This window comes from Babylonia areolata, chromosome 1 (genome assembly GCF_041734735.1).
Source record: "Babylonia areolata isolate BAREFJ2019XMU chromosome 1, ASM4173473v1, whole genome shotgun sequence".
Classification (NCBI taxonomy): domain Eukaryota; kingdom Metazoa; phylum Mollusca; class Gastropoda; order Neogastropoda; family Buccinidae; genus Babylonia; species Babylonia areolata.
Genome location: NC_134876.1, coordinates 5,885,190 through 5,907,254, shown reverse-complemented (window position 1 = coordinate 5,907,254; position 22,065 = coordinate 5,885,190). Strand labels below are relative to the sequence as shown.

The window sequence follows — 22,065 nt, the reverse complement described above, 5'->3', positions numbered from 1 at the left end:
CACAAAGACTGATTCCTCTGCTGCAGTTTTCATTTGTTCACAGGCTGAAGCTCTCATGTCTTTCTTCAGGTAGATGACTATTCCCCTTCCCCTTTCTTCCAGATTGTGGAAGGGCTCATATCCTTTTATAGCTATTTCTGCCTCCTTGACCTCAAACCTACTGTTCTTGGGTTTCACTTCAGTTATTGCAATCACGTCTGGATTGTCCATTTCCACCAGTGCCATCAGTTCCTCTCGTTTGTTAAGCAGCTGATCAGCATTAGTGTACAAACATTTGATATTTCTATTACCAAACTCACTTTGTACAGTTGACTCTGGAACAACAGATTTAAAACTATGTACAGTTGGTATCGCTGCTTTGTCTACTGGCCTCCCTCCACCGGCCGTGTTGGGTACTTCCCAACATTGACCACTTTCCCGCTGCGTCGAATCCAGAGGGCATGCTCGTCCCCCGAGTCCTTGGATTGTTGTCGTTTCAGTACCATTTGCTTGAAGAGTGCCTCCTCTTCCTCTCTTTCTTTTGGGGTGAGGTCTCTTCTCATGGTAATTTTTTGCACCAGTTTGGTCTCTGTCTCAGATTTGTCTTCTTTCTTAATTTTGTGGAAAGTTTTCAGTGTTTTGTCCCTTTCCTGTTCTGACGAGAAGGTGATCCTCATTGGCCTGATTTTGCACTCACTATCCCCGGTGTCTGTATATTTTCCAATGCGCCTGTGCTCGAGTGGCTTGTGGTCCACCTTCAATTCCCTTAGGATCTGTTCCACAAACACTGTGTCCTCTTTTTTTCTCTCCTCTGGGTTTTGGGATTTCTTCTCTGGAAGCCTGAATATCATGAATAGTATGACTCAGTCCAAGTTAATCATCAAGCTGTTTCAGAATCAGTTTCAAGGAGGCGTATAAGCCTGCGGACTGATCCATTTGCGCGGCTACACCACCAGCTGTTTAGATTTTTTTTTTTTTTTTTTTTTTAACAAAAGGAAGTAGATGTAGGACATATGCATCGGCCCGATGCGCTGATCATGGCTTGGAAACTTACAGAATTGTTGCCGGTTAGTTCCCCTATGTACACACTTGAAAAACCGTCACCTATACCTTTATTCTTATTCTTTACTGGTTTGATTTATCACAGTCAAGTGACTTCATCCTACTTCTCATCTCCACATATTAGGTCATATAAATGAGAGCCATAGCACACTTCACCGAGCAAACGCGGCGTGAGTTCAATCATACTCGCATCAAACTTTTTTTCAAGTTCTTTCTTTTCAAGTTAGGAATGTCGTTTTCTGGAGACGCCCCCCTCCCCACCCCAACCTCTACCACACAGGAGGTTTATGTAGTTCTGTCTGGGGTAAAAGATAGCTTACTGTACATTGTTTGTAATCTGCATTGCTTTTTTTTTTTTTTTTTTTTTTCCAGTTGTCTTTATAAATCACTTATTTGGTTGATTATCTATTCGTTTGCTATTGACTAACTTCTCAAACAGTTTTCTTTCTTTCTTTTTTATTGTCTATATAGATCACTTATTTTGTTTCATTATTCCCTATTTATTCGTTTGCCATTGTCCAACTTCTCAAATCGTTTATTTTGTGAAAAGAGGTTTACACAAGGGGAGACAAATCGGACATTTTGATGGAGGAAGAAAACAGAGTGCGGTTCCCTTGGCAGCTTTCCACACGTCCACGCTCTTGGAAGCGAAAGGAGAATTTGTTGTGTGCCTGTGTGTGCTGCAAGATGGGACGTCAGCAACCCAGCCCAGCGTCATTTATTCTTGACGTATGATGTGTTTATTACTATTCTTATGATATAAGCTAAGACCAGCAGGTATGGGGAGGGGGTTAGATGACAATGTTTCATGGAACACGATTAGCTTCCAAACTTGGGATCTAACAAGGTCGCGCGCGAATGAGCAAGAACACACACACACACACACACACCCGTACCCACGCACGCACAGTCAACTCTGACACGCTCTCTCACACACAGAGAGTCAACTCACTTTACAAACTCTCTATCTTTCTCTCTCTGACAGAAATGATGTTGCTCTTTTAAAATCACTTCTCTTTTTTCTGTGAAGAGACATCCAAAGAAAATACACTGTACAAAAATATGTGTGTAAATGGATGTTAGTTGATTAGTTGTGTTCATTCATTAACTTGAGTAGTCATAATCAGTATGCTGTTTATTTGTTTGTTTTGTTTTGTTTTGCTACGTTTGCTTGGAGGGTTTTGTTTTGTTTTGCTTGGAGGATGCTGTATTTTCCCTGGTGGTGAAAAAAGAAAAAAATCTAGCCTTATTTATTCCCTCTAAGCTATTCTGAGAGTGGCTGTATGTGGAGCTGCCAGCAAGCTACCAATGATTGCCTGTTGTCCTAGCAGTGTAGGACCACTGCCAGCCCTGATATCAGTCTCATGCTGTCAGGCCCACAGTATCACCACTTCAACAGCAAAAAATAAATAGACAAACAAACAAACAAAAAAGATAAATAAACAAACAAAATAAAATAAATGAAAAAGGGGAGGAAGATTGTTGGGTAGGCATGGATGGGGAGTTGGGGAATATGTGCATATCAGATAATTTAGACCCAATGTGGAACCTAAAAGTTCTACTGTAAATATAGAAAAATCTTGAACAATATGACAGTGCCTTTGTGCTTATAATGATAGAATCATAAATGCTATTCATGTCAAGTTGTTATCAAGTACCAGTCCACCTGCACAGACTTGAATTGATTTAGATAGTTTTCTTGAATATATGAGATTTTAATTTAGAGAGCAGGCCTTTTGGCTGTCTTTAAATCAATGTAATTACTGCCAAATGTAACATTGTACATACCCAACCTTGGTATTATCATGTATGACAACCGAGGATCAGTTTGATTTGGGCTTACTGCTGATGTTTTAAAAATGTCGGAGGTATGTTTGCATGTGCGTTGCTATTGAGATGAGTTTAATGATCTACTAGTTGATGACCTTAAGGTCAAGTTGTTCAAGGCTTAGGTCTTGATTAGGTGATGGTTAATCTTGTTCAAGAGTGTGAGTTCTGCTGTGTGTATTTGTGTGTATATGATATATATGTACCAATCTATCTATCTGTCTATCTGTTTAACAATCTGTGTGTGTATGTGTGTGTGTTTGTGAGGAAATCTTCTCTCAGAGTTTATTTCATTCCTCAAACTTTCGCCCTGTACTTTAGCTTCATCAGGCAAAGTAGGATAAAGAGAGAAAGACCCCTTGACAAGGCTACCTGAGACTTATATATATATATATATATATATATATATATATATATATATATATATATATATATATATACACATATATATATATATGTGTGTGTGTTTGTGTGCTTGTGTGTATCACCACTTCAATGAATAAATCGAATGAGAAATAAACAATTTTAAGAATTAAAAAAGGGGAGGAAGATTATTGCTTAGGCGTTGATGGGGAGTGGGGGAATATGGGGAGTATATATAATATATATATGGAGAGATATGTATATGTACGAGGGTCATTCAATAAATAAGGTGAATTTTTCGGTATAAGGACTTCTAATACAGATAGAAGCTTACTTCTTTTTTTCTTTTTTTTCAACGTAGTCTCCCAGCACTGTCACACACTTTTCCCATCTGTGCACAAGCTTCCGTATTCCCTCAGCGTAAAAATCTTTGGACTGATGTCTCAGCCAGTCGCTCACAACACTTTTGACTTCATCGTCACTTTCAAACTTCGTGCCTCTCGTGAACGCTTTCAAGGGACCAAACAGGTGAAAGTCTGAAGGGGCAAGGTCTGGGCTGTAAGGGGGATGAGGGAGCAGTTCCCAGCCCAGCTCGTTGATGGTCTGCACTGTTCGGGCTGCTGTGTGAGGCCTTGCGTTGTCATGATGCAAGATGACTCCTTCTGACTGATGACCCCTGCGTTTGTTCTTTATGTCTTTCTTGACCTGCCTCAGCAGTTCACAGTAGTTGGCACTGTTCACAGTGCTTCCTTTCTCAAGGAATGAAATGGTGATTGGGCCTCAGGAGACCTCACTTCTGTAGGCCTTCCAGGCCGGTCTTCATCCTCAACACTGCTCCGTCCTTCTTTAAACAATTTAGCCCACTTGTAGACATTTTTTCGGCTGAAACATGTGGCACCATACACAGTTGACATTCTCCTATGAATTTCAACTGGTTTGCACCCTTCAGCAACCAAAAACTTGATAACTGACCGCTGTTCAATCCTGGAGCATGCTTCTTGGTCGGCCATCTTTGTTAATCGCCAAAACTCTCAAAGTTTTTTTTAATCTGCAAAACAAATTAAATCCATGTGAAAAAGAAGTAAAACAAAAAAAAAGAAAAAAAAAGTAAGCTTCTATCTGTATTAGAAGTCCTTATACCGAAAAATTCACCTTATTTATTGAATGACCCTCGTATCATTATGTGTTTTATGTGGGATTCAGCTCCTGCATCCTTCCTCCATGCGGATGCTGAGTGGGATGCTGGTGGTGGCGATGGGGATGCACCTGTTGCTGTGTCCCTTCACCAAGGTGGAGGAGAGCTTCAACTTGCAGGCCATGCATGACCTTCTGCAGCATGGCTGGAACCTGGACCAGGTAAGGTTATGTCTGTGTGTGTGTGTGTGTGTGTGTGTGGGTATGTGTGTGTGTGCATTTTACAACATACTCGCTGGATGTTTTTATTTGTTGACATTGTTGTACAATACCTTATTGTCTTAATGCACGCTTGTGTGCGTGCGTGCATGCGTGCATTTTACGTATATATGTACGTATATATACGATTTTGTTCCCTTTTTTATGTTTGTTTACATTGTTGTGCAATACCTTATTATCTTAATGTGTGTGTGAGTGTGTATGTGTGTGTGAGTATATGTGTATGTGTGTGTAGTGTAGTGTGTGTGTGTGTCTGTGTGTGTGTGTGTATGTTTGTGTGTATGAGGCAGAGTGTCAGTGTGTTTGTGTATGTAACAGAGTGTTTTGTGTGTGACAGAGTGTCAATGTGTTGTGTGTGACAGAGTGTGTTTGTGTGCGTTTGTGGCAGCATGGGTGTGTGTGTGTGTGTATTACAATGATTGAACAAGGGGTAAGAGGAAGAAATGTCTGTATGCCAAGAGCATTCGTGCATGAGTATATCTAATGATCACCAGTAAGAACATAACAAGTGGAAAGAGAGAGAGACAGAGAGAGTGTATATTACTCTCTGTGTGTGTGTGTGTGTGTTTGTGTGTGTGTGTCCTGTATGTTAAGTATCAAGTCTAAACATGCATATTTTTTATTTAAATTGCTTATGACCAGTGCTCATCATACAAAGCTTTCTGTTTTCCATAATGGATTGATAAAGTGCATTGTCTTGTGTTATGTTATATGTACTCAGAGTTTGATGCACTGTAGATCGAAATTATTCTGCACTCGCAAGATTTATGATGAGAATTTCATATGAAATCAAACTAGCATTAGCACAGCCATGTTCAAAGCTGAAAACAAGGAGGAAGTGAAACTAAAGAGATTTCTGTTTATGCAGTAGGATGACAGGTTCAGAGTATAAAGGTGGCTTGAAAATTTGGTAAAACGAAATAAAAAAAATCTCTCCAAAACAGCTTTTGTGTTTTTAGTATGTGGCCTTTGAACATTGAATAATCACAGCACATTCTTTGTTTTGCCAAATAAAGACTGTTTTGACAATAAACGTTTTTTGTTGTTGTTTGCTGTGACCATTGAATAATCACTGCAGATTGTTTTGTCCAAATAAAGACTGTTTTGATAATTAACGTTTGTTGTTGGTGATGGTGGTTTTTTTTGTTGTTGTTTTTTTATTGTTGTTTTAATGTATGAGTGAGTTGATGCAGGAAATGTATATGCAGCTGGTTGGTGCCTTTCAGTATGATCACCTGGAGTTCCCAGGTGTGGTGCCGAGAACCTTCCTGGGTCCGTTGTTCGTGTCCATCACCGCTTACCCTGCCGTCTTGCTGGCCCAGTTTCTGGCCTTGGACAAGTTCACTCAGCAGTATCTTGGTATATTCTGCATTGAAGTTTGTGTGTGTGTGTGTGTGTGTGTGCGTGTGTGTGTGTGTGCACGAGCGTGCGTGTGTGTGTGTGTGTAAAGTTTTGTATGGTATTATATTTGTCACAACAGATTTCTCTGTGTGAGATTCTGGCTGGTCTCCTGTGGGAGAGCGTGTTGCCTCAGTGCAGAGCTTCCTGTTTTGTATTGTTTTGTTTTTGTTTTTTTTTGTGTGTGTGCAAGTGTATTTGTTTCAAACAGTAGTTTAGAAACAGTCCTATCCTTTCTGTTAAAAAAAAAAATTACATTAAATCTGTGTGCATGTGGAATGTGCATGTATATGTATGCATGTTTGTGTGTGTGTGCATGTGTGTGTCTGTGTTTGATTAAAAACATTTTTATATTATTATGATAGTTTTAGTTTAGTTGTTTTAAGAGTTTTAGTTTGTGTAAAAGTCTGTCTTTCTCTTTCTAGTCATGAGGTTTATCAGAGACTTTGTATTCTGTCTTCAGCATTTGTATGATACTTCCAGTTATACCAGTTATAGTTTGTTTATGTTTTTTTGTTGTTGTTTTTTTACTTCTTTTGAAGATGTAATTTTGATCTTGAGTGTGTGTGTATGCAGGGTTCGTCATTAACAATTTTTCACATGAGCGCCTGCGCTCTAGTTTCAGAATTTTGATGAGCGCAAACTGAAAACTAAGAGCGCACACTAAAAACATAGAGCAACAAGTCTCAAACATAAATTCATTTTGATTTTGCACGGCCGCGAAATCGATCGTGTGCTCCACTTTTCTACTCTTCAAGTCTGAAGAGCACTCTTTTGCATAGCCTCCCCTAATTCACTAGGCCTACTTCCGGTTGAACTAACAAAACGTAAACAGACGGCTTTCAAACTTCGGTAAATGCAAAACGATCGCGCTTTTGACTCTTGTTTGTGATGGACAATGGAATAACAATTTAGATACAGTAGTGTATGCTTATGTCTTTTCAAAATCAAGAGCGCAAGCGCTCTGAGTCAAGGAATTTTCCAGAGCGCAATTTGTTTTTTCAGAGCGTTCCACTCAGCGCTCCCGTTAGTGACGAACCCTGGTATGTGTGTGGTGGGTATGTTTGTGTATGTGTGTGTGTGTTTAAGTGTGTGTGTGTGTGTGTGTGTGCTTACATGCTTTTGTGCATACACATGTTGCATGGGTGTGTTTGTGTGCAGTGAGAGGCGTTCTTGGGATGTTTGTGCTGCGGGCATTCCTGGGCTTCTGTCGGGAAGTAAAGGTCCGTTTCAGCATCAGAGTGATGCGCTGGCTGATCCTCCTGACCCTGAGTCAGTTCCACTTCCTTTTCTACATCACCCGCCCCCTGCCCAACACCTTTGCTCTGGGGCTTGGTAAGTCACTTGGGGGGGGGGGGGGGGGGACGGGCGCAATAGCTGAGTGGTTAAAGCGTTGGACTGTCAGTCTGAGGGTCCCGGGTTCGAATCACGGTGACGGTGCCTGGTGGGTAACGGGTGGAGATTTTTTCGATCTCCCAGGTCAACATATGTGCAGACCTGCTAGTGCCTGAACCCCCTTCATGTGTATATGCAAGCAGAAGATCAAATACGCACGTTAAAGATCCTGTAATCCATGTCAGCGTTCGGTGGGTTATGGAAACAAGAACATACCCAGCATGCACACCCCCGAAAACGGAGTATGGCTGCCTACATGGCGAGGTAAAAACGGTCATACACGTAAAAGCCCACTCGTGTGCATAGAAGTGAACGCAGAAGAAGAAGAACTGGGGGGGGTGGGGTGTGGGGGGGGAATTATTCTTATCATAATTGTCAGCAGATTTATTATAACTTCTCACTCACTCTCTGCTCAACACCCTTTCTCTTGGGTTTGTAAGTCACTGGGGGGGGGGGGGGGGGGGGGGGGGGGAATCATGATGTTTATTTTCATGAAATCATCAGCAGGTTTATCAGAACTTTTCACTCTCTCTGTGCCCGAAGGAAAAAAAATTTTATTATCAAAATCGTTGACCTGTTTATTATAATGCCTGACCTGTTTATTATAATGCCTCATTCGCTCTCTCTCTCAGCTTAACACATTTTCTCTTGGGCTTGGTACGTCACTGGGGTAAAAATCAGTATATTTGCTATCAAAATCATCAACAAATTTATCATAAATTCCCACTCACTTTCTACCAAACATGTTTGCTTTTGGTCTTGGTAAGTCACTAGAGAGAAAAATTATAATCATGGTAATGGATACCAAGTTTATCATAAATTTTAAGTATTGTGATCAATAATAACAATAGTTCCATATTTTACGGTCTTGCTAGGCACTGTTTCTTGTGCATATATTGTATGATGAGGACACAATTTCTGTGTTATAGAATTTCAGATGAATAACAATGTAAGCATGATAGATGCTCTCTCTCTCTCTCTCTCTCTCTCTCTCTCTCTCTCGTTCCTTCCTCTCTGTCTCTCTCTCTCTCTGTATATACATGTGTGTGTGTGTATGTATATATGTATATATATACTTTTTTTTGTCTGCAAGACGTTTCGTTTCTCTTGCATAGATTGTAGAATAAGGACACAGTTTAAATTTTTTAGCATTTCAGATAGATACTTGATTGGATATAACAGATATTTGTAGAGATGGTGTGTATGATATTATCATTTGAAGAAAGGAAATGCTAAACTCTGCATCTGAACGTGAGTTTCAAAGTTTTTTGTTGTTGTTTTTTTCTCTTTTGTAATGAACATGATAAGCTAAAAAAAAAAAAAAAAAAAAAAAAAGAAAACAACAGCCAACATGTCTTACAAGAGTGTAGCATTAAAAACCATTAACCATTTAAACTGATAGAGGGGTGATTTTAATTTCTTGACTTTCACAGTTTTGATGGCGATGACTTACCGGCTGCGGCAGCAGCATGGGATGTTTGCCTGGGCGGCAGGGGCAGCATGCATCATCTTCCGCTTTGAGACCTTGATTTTCCTGGGCCTCTTTGTGCTGTCGGACCTGCTGAGGGGGCGTGTCAGTGCAGTGGTCACTGTTGTGAAACATGCTGTGCCTGCCGCTGTTGTGTTACTTGGTAGGTTGTGATGTGGGTTTTGACTCAGTGTGTGTGTGTGTGTCTCTGTGTGTTCAGGTGTGATTTTGTGTGCTCTGAGTCTGACTGACGTGTGTTGTTGGAAAGCGCTTTGAGAGATCTGAAAGAGTTATATAAAATATTCAATGAATTTGTTTTTTAAGTTATATATATATATATATGATTATAAACAGACGGACAGCCAGAGAAAACCTTGACCTTACTGTGCATCCTTCTTTGTTCTGTCTGTCTCTCTCTCTTTTTTAAGAAGATTTATTTCATGGACAATATCTTCTTTCTCCTGCAGTCTCGTCCCTCCTCACTCCCTGCATAACAGATGTATTGATTTCAATTATTCTCCTTTTTTGACTCACTTGTGTAAACAAAGTGAGTCTATGTTTTAACCCGGTGTTCGGTTGTCTGTGTGTGTGTGTCCGTGTGTCTGTGTGTCCGTGGTAAACTTTAACATTGACATTTTCTCTGCAAATACTTTGTCAGTTGACACCAAATTAGGCATAAAAATAGGAAAAATTCAGTTCTTTCCAGTTATCTTGTCTAAAACAATATTGCACCTCTGGGATGGGCACAAAAAAATAAATAATGAAGCCTAATTATATGCAAACTAGCATTTACTGTTATATTTATATTTTTTGTATTCTCTAAACTTGGCACTTTGATCTGATATTCTGACCCAACAACAAGAGCAGTCATTATTATCATTTTTTTGTTCAAACAGGAACTTCTTTTGCTAAGCATGGAAGTTTTATTTATTTTGCAAACATTTTGTTGCAGATAGTAAAAAAGGGAAATTGCTCTGTAATTAATGCTTGGGGACTTAATTTGCTTTAAACTGATCTTTCTCATCTTAAACATTACATTTTGAAGTTATACTCAATACATAAAAAGCTTGTGTGTTTTACTCTAAGTCACAAGTGAGTCTTGAAGGCCTTGCCTCTCTTGTTTTTTCTTGTTGTCTTCTTCTTCTTAGTGTTGGTTTTTGTTGCTGTGTGTGTGTGTGTGTGCGTGCGTGCGTGCGTGCGTGCGTGCGTGTGTGTGTGTTTCTTTTCTTTTCTGAGTACATAATGGATTTTTGCTTCGTTGGAAATTTTGATGCACACACACGCCTACACCCCCACCCCCATCCCCCTACATACACACTTATACATGCACAAACCCACCTCTGACAGAGTTCAAAGCTGCATCCTTCCAGTTGTTAGTCGTAACTAGTACACCATGATGGCTGGTCCATTACCAGTTTAATTACACATACTTAACCGTGACCCAACTAGTGCAGACTCCGGCAGGGGTCTGACATTCCTATCCTGTGCAAACTACTATCCGCCTATGCCGAGAAAATGAAAATGCTACGGTCGTTAACCTCCCGGAAGTAGGTAACCTCCCCTTTGTTCTGTCATTTTTAGTCTGCATATTAATCCGGCATGGAAGCGTTCCTTGAATTTGCAAAAAAAAAAAAAAAAGAAGAAGAAAAACACACTCCAAACTGGTTTATTGTCCATATACAGGTACAGAAAATCACTGGCAGACATGCACAAACAATGAAATAAAATGCAAGTAAGTTAAAGCTGAGTAAATTATGATTAAGCAAAAAAAAAAAAAAAACCCAAAGGAAATAAATTATGCACATTGAATATAATCACATACACACGCATGCTGAAGGAAGGCAGGGCTTGTAACGTCATCATCTTGCACATTCCTTAACACCACTCTTGACAGCCCTGCTTCGTGCTTCAGCAAATGTGCTGCCACACTGTTCTGTCTTCTGTGACTGTGAGGCCATAGGTCACTTTGCACTTCGATCAAACATCTGGAAGGAAGGAGCGATGGCCTAGAGGTAACACGTCCACCTAGGAAGTGAGAGAATCTGAGCGCGCTGGTTCGAATCATAGCTCAGCCGCTGATATTTTCTCCCCCTCCACTGGACCTTGAGTGGTGGTCTGGACGCTAGTCATTCAGATGAGACAATAAACCGAGGTCCCGTGTGCAGCATGCACTTAGCGCACTTAAAAGAACCCATGGCAACAGGAGGGTTGTTCCTGGCAAAATTCTGAAGAAAAATCCACTTCGATAGGAAAAACAAATAAAACTACACGCAGGAAAATTTTTTTAAAAATGGGTGGCGCTCTAGTGTAGCGACACGCTCTCTCTGGGGAGAGCAGCCCAAATTTCACACAGAGAAATCTGTTGTGATAAAAAGAAATACAGATACAAATACAAATATACTGAATCATTTCTATTCTTGAATTGATTGTGGACTAAAACAGTTCAGTTCAATAGTAAGAAAAGAATATGTAAGGAAAATGAGACATGATAAAACAACGAGAGATAGCAGAAAATAGATTATTTGAATCAATACGTGTGTGCCTCAACATTATCAAGTTTTGTTAACGGACGCAGCTACTGATCTTTCTGTTCAGTTCATTACCCAGTATGTAATTACACATACAATTTCTGGAACTGCAACGTCAGTGTATTTCTTGCCTTTAAAGTGAATTTGTCCCTTTAAGACGGGCGCAATAGCCGAGTGGTTAAAGTGTTGGACTGTCAATCTGAGGGTCCCGGGTTCGAATCACGGTGACGGCGCCTGGTGGGTAAAGGGTGGAGATTTTTATGATCTCCCAGGTCAACATATGTGCAGACCTGCTAGTGCCTGAACCCCCTTCGTCTGTATATGCAAGCAGAAGATCAAATACGCATGTTAAAGATCCTGTAATCCATGTCAGCGTTCGGTGGGTTATGGAAACAAGAATATACCCAGCATGCACACCCCCGAAAACGGAGTATGGCTGCCTACATGGCGGGGTAAAAACGGTCATGCACGTAAAAGCCCACTCGTGTGCATACGAGTGAACGCAGAAGAAGAAGAAGAAGAAGTCCCTTTAAGGTTTCTCCGCTCTTCTGATTGTGATAGAATATTTTGCATCCCCAGATTCAGCTGAGTTGAATAGGTGAGTTGGCGGGAGAGCTTTCAGTTCTTCAGCTGTACAAACCTGGAATTCGCTGTCTTTTTCAGTCCATCACAGTCCTTCACTCCTTTAGAAAATGTCCAAAACCATTCCGCTTGAGCAGTCTCTACGTAATTATGTCACTCCATTCCATGCTGTAATCTGTGGGTCCACATCTGTTTCTTCCTCCTAGTAGGTGTGTGTGTGTGTGTGTGAGTTTGTATGTGTGTCAGTGAGTGAGTGAGTGTGTGTGTGTCTGTGTGTGTGAGTGTGTGTGTGTGTCAGTGAGTGAGTGAGTGTGTGTGTGTGTCAGTGTGTATGTGGATGTGTCAGTGAGTGAGTGAGTGTGTTTGTGTGTGTGTGTTTTGTGCCTGAATGATGTTTTACCATAAGAGCTCTGAGAGGTTTTTAATGTGCTATATGCCGGAATATGTACCATTATTATTATTATTATTATTATTATTATTATATGTCATTTACTTTGGGCAGGAATGACGGTGCTTGTGGACTCAGTGTTCTGGCAGCGATGGTTGTGGCCCGAGGGAGAGGTGCTCTGGTTCAATGTCTACCTCAACAAGAGTTCTCAGTGGGGTGTATCCTTTGGTCCTGCTTCAGACAGAAGCTGCAAAGAGTGCTGCTGTGTGTGTGTGTGTGTTTGTGTGTGTGTGTGTGTTTGTGTATGTGTGTGTGTGTGTGTGATCTTCAGTGATGGGTTACACAAATTATAGTCATCAGTATGATGTCACTGAGCAAATTTGCAAAAAAAAAATTTAAGATAACACAAATAAAACCACATTGCTTTTAATGTGAAATAAAACAATAGAAATATAGTAGATTAGCTTTATTCTTATCCACTTTTGTTTGTGTTCATATCTTCATTACCTCTCACTCCTGTGACTCATTTGTATAAGTATTTCTCAGTATTGTGTGTTTCTTTTCTTTTTTTCTTTTTTTTATCAGTTTTGACACAGTGAATATGATATCATTCGTACGCACCAATAGATATTGCATGTTGTAAATTTTATTATTTTTAAGAAATTATCAGTTTTAACACAGTGAATATATCACTTGAACACAGACTTCTCCATGTTGTGTTTTGAATATTTCATTCAGTTGCCCAAAGAACTTTCTCAGAAGACGGGTCTTTAACTGACCGAAGACATTACCCTTCCTGTGGTATTTCTACTCGGTACTGCCCAGAGCACTGTTGGGCGGGCTGGTGTTGAGCGTATGGGGTTGCCTGACCTCCCGGCCAGTGTTCATGCTGGTGTGGCCGGCCTTGGCCTACATTGTGGCCTACTCCTTCCTGCCCCATAAAGAGCTGCGCTTTATCGTCTACACCTTTCCCATCCTCAACACTGCTGCTGCTTTCGCTGCTGCTGAAATGTGAGTTGTTGAAACTTCCTTTCCTCGTTTGGTTTTTGTTTTTACTCATCGTCCCCAGTTTCTGTGGCATTGCCATCATGCTGCTCATCATGAATCCCCCATTTAGTTACACATACTGTACTGTGACTCATGGGTAAAGGCTCCAACAGAGGTTTAATTCCCGTTCTGTGCATAATACTACTACATCCAAAGAGAGAAATCGAAAGTAGCTATGACTAGTAGCCTAAAGTTAACAAAAGATAATGTTGCACATATCCTCTTATGTTTTTTATCGGCCAGGCAGAAGAAGGAATGAAAGAATAACATTCCAGTCAGAAGCAATAATTATGGTGCAGCATGCATGAGGGGGCGCCATCTCTGAATGAGGCGCTGGATTTCTTGATCAATGTTCACCAGCAATCAGAGTTTGAGGCCAACAGTTTCAGAATGGTGTTGTGTCCTTCAGAAAGGCCTTTTTCTCCAACATTCCTCGCTTCATCCGGGTGTAAATGGGTGCCTGACATTGGTTGGGGAGGGTTAACTCACTCAGTACGGCCAGTCCTCTCTTCTCTACACAGACCCCTCGGATGTCCAGTGGGTATCTGAATGACCCAACCTTTAGCTTCCGTCGTCAGAATTGTGGTATTCTTTGTCAACATTCACCTCTTCAGTATAAGAGCCTTCCACTTGCAATATTTTGATGATGGTAATTAGGGTGAAACGCTGTCAACGTCGTCTCTTTCGCCGTTCGTATGGAGAAAGTTAATATGGTGGCAGGAGAAGATTGGATCCTGCCTTTCTGTGCTGGGCCCTGGACATAGTGTATATAAATTTACTGCCCCGATGGAGATTTAAAAAAAAAAAAAAAAAGGCTATGGGGCCTTTAGTCTTTAATGCATGGGAAAGAATTTTTTAAATTAACTCACTCGGGACGACAAGTTTTCTCCCTTGCTTTTCCCCAGAGACAGCCCATTTGTATGGGTTTGGAAAAAAATTACAAAAAATACAAAATACTGTGTAAGTAAATGAATCTTTCAGAACTGGTTTATTACGTGTTGAGCTAGTACATATAAAATAATCAAATTTCTCATCTTATTTTTACAGTTTTGCCATATGTAGAAAATACTGCCAATTTTCCACCCCGAATCACCATACCCATGCTCGCTTTCTGCATTAAATTCGCTTTCTTCTTCGTCATCATCCACCTCTTCAATGTCCGACCCTTCAGTTTGTAGCATTTCAAGTACTTCGGCAACCCTAAAACGTTGCCATCACTGCCTTGTTCGCTTCACAACATTCTGAGAAGAGCCCGCTTTGCTAACAGGCTGGCACGCGAGCAGACGACCGGTCAGTGACTTTTGTCAGCGTGTGTGCGAGACAGGCCACACATGCCAGGCTGACCAATCATACTGTTCGATTGTGCAGTGACCCAGAATAGTGCACTCTGCTTGGCTAATCACAAAATCACGTGTACAGCGCGTGATGGAATTTTACTTTCGAAGAATGCTATTCCATTCCTTCGTCCGAATCCGAATACGTTTTGTGTATGAATGCATGAGCATTCCTTCGTCCGGAGAGAGCTAAGTGCGTTGATTGAAAGACAAGATAATGACCCTGATGCTGATCATGTTGTGTGTTCTCCAGCTGGAGGACGCGGGGTAAATCACTGCTACGAGGGTTGATGGCGGCGGCACTGGTGGGTGTGCTTGTGGTGAACGTGATGGGGACGTCGGTTCTCCTTTCCATTTCCCGACTCAACTACCCTGGTGGACAGTCCATGTCTGCTCTACACAATCTTGAGCAGCGACGAAACAGTAAGTGTGTAAATTATTTGAGTTCCTTCATATTATTGAACAGTAGTTTGGGTGCTAGCAGTTTATGTCTGCTCTACACAATCTTGAGCACTGACGAAACAGTGAGTGTGTAAATTATTTGAGTTCCTTCATATTCTTGAACAGTAGTCTGGGTGCTAGTCATTCAGATGAGATGATATACTGAGGTCTCATGTGCAGCATGCACTTTGTGCAAGTAAAAGAACCCATGGCAACAAAGATGTTTTCCATGACAAATTCTTTAGAGAAATCCACTTTGGTAGTGAAACAAATATACTTGCAGACAAAAAAGTTAGCACTCCACTGTTGTGATGCTGGAGAGCAGCCCTCATTCACACAGGGAAATCTGTTGTGATGCTGGAGAGCAGCCCTCATCCACACAGGGAAATCTGTTGTGATGCTGGAGAGCAGCCCTCATCCACACAGGGAAATCTGTTGTGATGCTGGAGAGCAGCCCTCATCCACACAGGGAAATCTGTTGTGATGCTGGAGAGCAGCCCTCATCCACACAGGGAAATCTGTTGTGATGCTGGAGGGCAGCCCTCATCCACACGGGGAAATCTGTTGTGATGCTGGAGAGCAGCCCTCATCCACACAGGGAAATCTGTTGTGATGCTGGAGAGCAGCCCTCATCCACACAGGGAAATCTGTTGTGATGCTGGAGAGCAGCCCTCATCCACACAGGGAAATCTGTTGTGATGCTGGAGAGCAGCCCTCATCCACACAGGGAAATCTGTTGTGATGCTGGAGAGCAGCCCTCATCCACACAGGGAAATCTGTTGTGATGCTGGAGAGCAGCCCTCATCCACACAGGGAAATCTGTTGTGATGCTGGAGGGCAGCCCTCATCCACACGGGGAAATCTGTTGTGATGCTGGAGAGCAGCCCTCATCCACACAGGGAAATCTGTTGTGATGCTGGAGAGCAGCCCTCATCCACACAGGGAAATCTGTTGTGATGCTGGAGAGCAGCCCTCATCCACACAGGGAAATCTGTTGTGATGCTGGAGAGCAGCCCTCATCCACACAGGGAAATCTGTTGTGATGCTGGAGAGCAGCCCTCATCCACACAGGGAAATCTGTTGTGATGCTGGAGAGCAGCCCTCATCCACACAGGGAAATCTGTTGTGATGCTGGAGAGCAGCCCTCATCCACACAGGGAAATCTGTTATGACAAGAAATATGTATGATACAATACAATGCAATAAGACACAGTACAATACAGTGCAGTAATACTGTGTGTCAACAGTGTTTTGACAGCTTTGTGGAAAACACAACAACTGGACGTAACTTGGAACAGTGTACTTTTGATGTAGATTAAGCTACAAGAAATGTCCACTATCAACATGCTTCAGTGGTAATGTGTGTCTTTGCTTTTTTTTGTTTTGCTGTTTTGTTTTTTGAGAGGGGAGGAGGAGAATCATATGTATAACCACTATCTTCAGATGTGTGTGGATGTGGTAGGTTTGCTATTTTTGTTTTTGTTAATTCTGTTTTCTTTTGTCTGTGGTTGTTTGAAGCATGTGGGAAGTTAGACAGGGCTGACTTTTATTATTCTGGAGGGTTTCACTTTGGAGTGAGGGATGACGGGCGCAATAGCCGAATGGTTAAAGCGTTGGACTTTCAATCTGACAGTCCCGGGTTCGAATCTTGGTGACGGCACCTGGTGGGTAAAGGGTGGAGATTTTTCTGATCTCCCAGGTCAACATATGTGCAGACCTGCTAGTGCCTGAACCCCCTTCGTGTGTATACGCAAGCAAAAGATCAAATACGCACGTTAAAGATCCTGTAATCCATGTCAGCGTTTGGTGGGTTATGGAAACAAGAACATACCCAGCATGCACACCCCCGAAAGCGGAGTATGGCTGCCTACATGGCGGGGTAAAAACGGTCATACACGTAAAAGCCCACTCGTATATACAGCCCAGGAACAAAGAAGAAGAAGAGGAGTGAGGGATAATCTGGCAGTGGTGGGTAAATGCTAATGTTTTACTTTATTTAATCTAACCCCTTAACTGCTCCTATTGGTTGAAATAAAGGCGGCGTGGCATGAATAGGAAATGCAGTTTGTACATTTTGTGTACTTCTCAGTGGTGTGATGTGAATGAATAAGCAGAAGAAACATAATACAAATCCTAAAGATTAAAAAAAAAAAAAAAAAAAAAATTGTGACTGACATCCTGACTTGTAAGCTCTGACTTTGTGAGGTGACAGCCCTTCACTGATGACAGTATTCATCAGCAGCAGTCAGAGGTTAATGTAGAATGTGCAGTGTTGTGGTAAAGGAAGATGGTAATTTCATGCAAAGGACTGACGAAGTATTGTTGAATTCAGTTGATGGTGGAAGAAGGGGATAATAGAAATTATGTAACATGAAGGGATAGAGACTCTGTGTGTGTGTCTGTGTATGTGTGTGGATGCGTGTTTGTTTGTGTCTGTGTGTGTGTGGATGCGTGTGTGTGTGTGTGTCTGTGTGTGTGTGGATGTGTCTGTGTCTGTGTGTGTGTGGATGCGTGTGTGTGTGTGTGTGTCTGTGTGTGTGTGGATGTGTGTGTGTCTGTGTCTGTGTGTGTGTGGATGCGTGTGTGTCTGTGTCTGTGTGTGTGTGGATTCGTGTGTGTGTGTCTGTGTGTGTGTGGATGTGTGTGTATCTGTGTCTGTGTGTGTGTGGATTCGTGTGTGTGTGTGTCTGTGTGTGTGTGGATGTGTGTGTGTCTGTGTCTCTGTGTGTGTGTTGATGTGTGTGCAGATTTCCAGACTGATATTTAAATGTTTTGTTCTGAAGCATGCAGATTGGGTTTTTTTTTTCTTTCTGGTTGGAATCATTTGGGGTGAATACACACAAACACACACACACACACACACACATACACACACACACACTGAAATTTGACTGATGGGATTTGATTCTATAACCTCGCCCAGAATGATTATTCTGATTTTTGTTTCTTTTTGTGAGAGTTTGTGTACGTGTGTGTTGTTTTTTGTTTGTTTGTTTTTTCAGATGTAAATATCCGCATTGATTTTTTTCAGATGTAAATGTCCACATTGATGTCTACACTGCCCAGACAGGAGTGTCTCGCTTCACACAGCTCAGAGATTCATGGAGGTAATGAGTTTGTGTCATGATAGTTCTTTTTTTGTCAGCATGTGGAGTGATGGCCTTGAGGTGACGTGTCCGCCTTGGAAGCAAGAGAATCTGAGTGCGCTGGTTCGAATCGCGGTTCAGCCGCCGATATTTTCTCCCCCTCCACTACACCTTGAGTGGTGGTCTGGACGCTAGTCATTCAGATGAGACGATAAACCGAGGTCCCGTGTGCAGCATGCATTTAGCGCACGTAAAAGAACCCACCGCAACAAAAGGGTTGTTCCTGGCAAAATTCTGTAGAAAAATCCACTTCGATAGGAAAAACAAATAAAACTACACGCAGGAAAAAATACAAAAAAATGGGTGGCGCTGTAGTGTAGCGACGCGCTCTCCCTGGGGAGAGCAGCCCGAATTTCACACAGAGAAATCTGATGTGATAAAAAGAAATACAAATACAAATGTGTGGTCCTTTTCTTTCCTATCCTTTTGGCAGTATTCACTAGGTGTAGGATTTCTGAGCCTGTGTTTGCTGGTGATCAGGGTTTGAGGCCCTCTTTCAGCATGGTGTTGTCTCCCTTGGGGAAAGACACTTAACTCTGATTTTCCTCACTTCACCCAGGTGTTAATGGATAGCTGACTTCAGTTGGGGAAGTTTAACTCTCTCCATACGAACGGCGAAAGAATCGACGTTAACAGCGTTTCACCCCATATACCATCATCAAAATATTGCAAACGGAAGGCTCTTATACTGAGGAGGTGAATGTTGACAAAGAATAACACAATTCTGACGACGGAAGCTGAAGTGTTCATTTTATTTAAATACCTGATGTATTTTAGGTGTTATTATCAATTTTGTTTTGATTACTTGCCCTCTGTGTATCTTTTTATTCTATTCTGGTTGAAATCATTTACTTATTTGTTTAGTTGTTGTTGTTTTTTGTTGTTTTTCTTTAAATTGTAATTGTTTTTGATATTTTTATGGAGCATTTGATTTGATCTCTTGGCAGTGATGCAGTGTATATGGATCTGCCTACCTCATGTTTTGATGTCTCCTTGAATGTAAATCTGAGACTACATTTTTCCAGACCTTCGTTATTCAACTAGTTTTCTGATGTTGTTGTTTTTTCTCTATAAAGCAGATGTGGCGCAGCTTACATGGATCACAGTCTGCATTGTGCTTTGATGAGGCCTTGAAAACTGACACTGAATCTGAAACTACATTTTTTTCCAGCCTTCCGTGTTTTTTTTAAGCTGACATTTGTTCTTGTGTTGCTCACCTGCAGCTACAGTGAACTACATTTTTCACAGTCTTCTGTTATTTCACCTGAAGTTTCCTCATCTTTTGCTCACCTGCATCAACAACAAACTACGTGTTTTTTTTCCAGTCCTCCATTATTCAAGCTAACGTTTTCTCTTCTGTTGCTCACCTGCAGCTACAACAAAACAGAAGGCTTGGAACCAGGAGGCCACAACATGATGTCCTTCACTCACCTGATGGTAGGAGCGCTGTCTGACGACCGCAAGGAACTCGCTCCGTACGCCTCCAGCCACAGTATCGTACACACTGTTTCCTCGTATGCCGGCCTGGAAATATCTTGGAAAAAGTTCCCCTTTCTGCAGATAAAAACAAAAGACACTTTGTGGATTTTGAAGAAAAAGAGGTCTGGGCAGTTTTTGAATGTCATTTGAAATTGAAGTTAATGGTGTTCTTTGTGTGTGTTTTTTGTTGTTGTTTTTTAAAAAAATGCTATGGTTGCAGGTGACACACGAATGTGAGAGTACATTTGCATACATGCATGCACCTGTACATAGGTTCACACACACACACATACACACACACACACACAGTTATACACAGTAAACATACACAAACATATGCAAACACACACACACACAACACACACACACACAATTATACACAGTAAACATACACGAACATATGCACACGCTCACACATATACATACATACACGTGTGTACATTCTCACATACAGATAATCAACATTCCTAATCGCTTACCGTGAGATGATCAAGTTTTACTTTGGCTTGTGCACTCGAAACATTTGTGGTGTATTCTGTGCTGCTGTGTTACATGAATATGCTGAGGGCACAACTGAAGGCTTCCATTGCTTTGTTAAGATTTGTTTTGTTTCTTTGAGTGTCAGGATTGTTTTGTTTTTTTCTGTTTGCAAATACTCTGCACACGCAGGTGTGTGAGTGAGTAGCTGTGAAAAGGGTTTCGCTTCAGATAATGCTGAACGCAATACAGATAAAGTATGCATGGGACCCGAGAGAGAGAGGAAAAGAGATCATGTGTGCACATGTATTCAGGTTTGCTTATTTACTCTTTCTTTATATGGAACTGCGGTGTATTTGGCACATGACTTGGAGTTCAGATGCATTTATGTATAGCTATATGTATTTGAAAAGATGTATGCAAGAAAGAGGAGATTTGTTATTATTATCTTTAAGTTTATTATATGCATTCTGTATATTGATGTGTTTATTATTTACATATGGATTGTTCGTTTGGACATTGCTACCAACAAGCTGCAGCACTGATATGTATAGGTAATTAATTATTTACTCAATGAATGACAGCTTGTAGAAATTTACAGCTGATATGGATAGCAAGAGAAATGTTTATAAAACAAAGAACTAGGTGAATAAAAAAAATTGTCCACTTCATTCCTTTGTATGAAGTGTATGCTTTGTTTATTTCATTGTTTCCTCTTCATCTCCCTCACTTTTTTTCATTTGCAGTGTGTATATGTGTGTGTGTGCAAATAATGTGTGAATATGTGTCTGTGTCTGTGTGTGTGTATGAGTTAAAAATGTGCATTTTGACAGATTTCACTCTCCCTCTCTCTCTCTCTCTATCTGTCTATCTATCTATCTGTTGATATCTTTTGGTTTTGAAGATTCTAAGAGAAACTTTGTAATTGTTTTTAGAGGATCTACATTCAACTGAATTACTGATTTCACATACAGAAATAAGTGACAAATGCAGCAAGCTGAACCCTCAGAAAACAGTCTTGAAAATTTTACACATTTTTATATACATAAATTTCCTCAGACATAGAGATTGTAAAGAAAAGATTCCTAGAGAGGAAGAATCCTTCAAATATAAATACTCAACGATCAACACATTAAAATATCATAAATGTGGAAAGGTGTAAATTTGAAGACCATAAACAGAAACAAAATGCTTGAGGAGACTACTACACATCTCCTACAAGGAGCACAAGACCAATGACTGTGCGGAACCTGGTCAGCAACCTTGTTGGACCCCAAGAACCACTGCTGGCGACTGTCAAACGACGGAAGATGGCATGGTTTGGTTATGTCATATGACATAACACCCTCTCCAAAACCATCCTGCAAGGGACTGTAGAGGGAGGGCGCAGACGGGGGCGGCAGGGAAAGAGCTGATCCAACAACGTCAAGGAATGGACCAAAATGACGATGCCAGATCTCCTCACGACAGCTGCCAACAGAACGGCGTGGCGAGCTATGACATCTTCCTCATGTCACCCCAACGACCCCAGCGGTCAAGGGAATGAGTGAGTGAGTGAAACAGAAACACATGAGAAGATAGCATGTGTCAGTCATTGACAAAAGACATTTCACAAGAGAAAAAGGGACTCCCAGAGTAACAAGAGAGTCGTTCAGATTCATCGTTATGTTTCTTTAGGAAATATTCTTTTATTTTTGTTTCTAGCATGCTCAAGTCCTGGTGATGGCCTCTCATTGAG

At 41.2% G+C, this 22,065-nt stretch overlaps 1 protein-coding gene across 1 annotated transcript; it reads left to right on the top strand.

Moving 5' to 3' along the window:
* The first annotated feature begins 1,655 nt into the window (after window positions 1-1,655).
* On the top strand, window positions 1,656-20,032 carry LOC143290968 (dol-P-Man:Man(7)GlcNAc(2)-PP-Dol alpha-1,6-mannosyltransferase-like). The gene is made up of 10 exons (XM_076600555.1): window positions 1,656-1,770; window positions 4,435-4,587; window positions 5,871-6,003; window positions 7,204-7,377; window positions 8,871-9,068; window positions 12,518-12,621; window positions 13,188-13,414; window positions 15,038-15,207; window positions 18,257-18,332; window positions 19,745-20,032. The coding sequence occupies exons 1-10, from the start codon at window positions 1,729-1,731 to the stop codon at window positions 19,998-20,000; spliced, it is 1,533 nt and encodes a 510-aa protein (XP_076456670.1). The 5' UTR covers window positions 1,656-1,728; the 3' UTR covers window positions 20,001-20,032.
* Window positions 20,033-22,065: the final 2,033 nt, after the last annotated feature.

What these genes read in the sequence shown, in the direction of transcription:
- LOC143290968 (XM_076600555.1), top strand. Translation starts at nt 1,729, where the DNA reads ATGGGACGTCAGCAACCCAGCCCAGCGTCATTTATTCTTGAC. An exon ending in CACCTTTGCTCTGGGGCTTG is followed by an intron (nt 7,378 to 8,870) that starts GTAAGTCACTTG and finishes TGACTTTCACAG; the next exon opens with TTTTGATGGCGATGACTTAC. An exon ending in TGCCGCTGTTGTGTTACTTG is followed by an intron (nt 9,069 to 12,517) that starts GTAGGTTGTGAT and finishes TACTTTGGGCAG; the next exon opens with GAATGACGGTGCTTGTGGAC.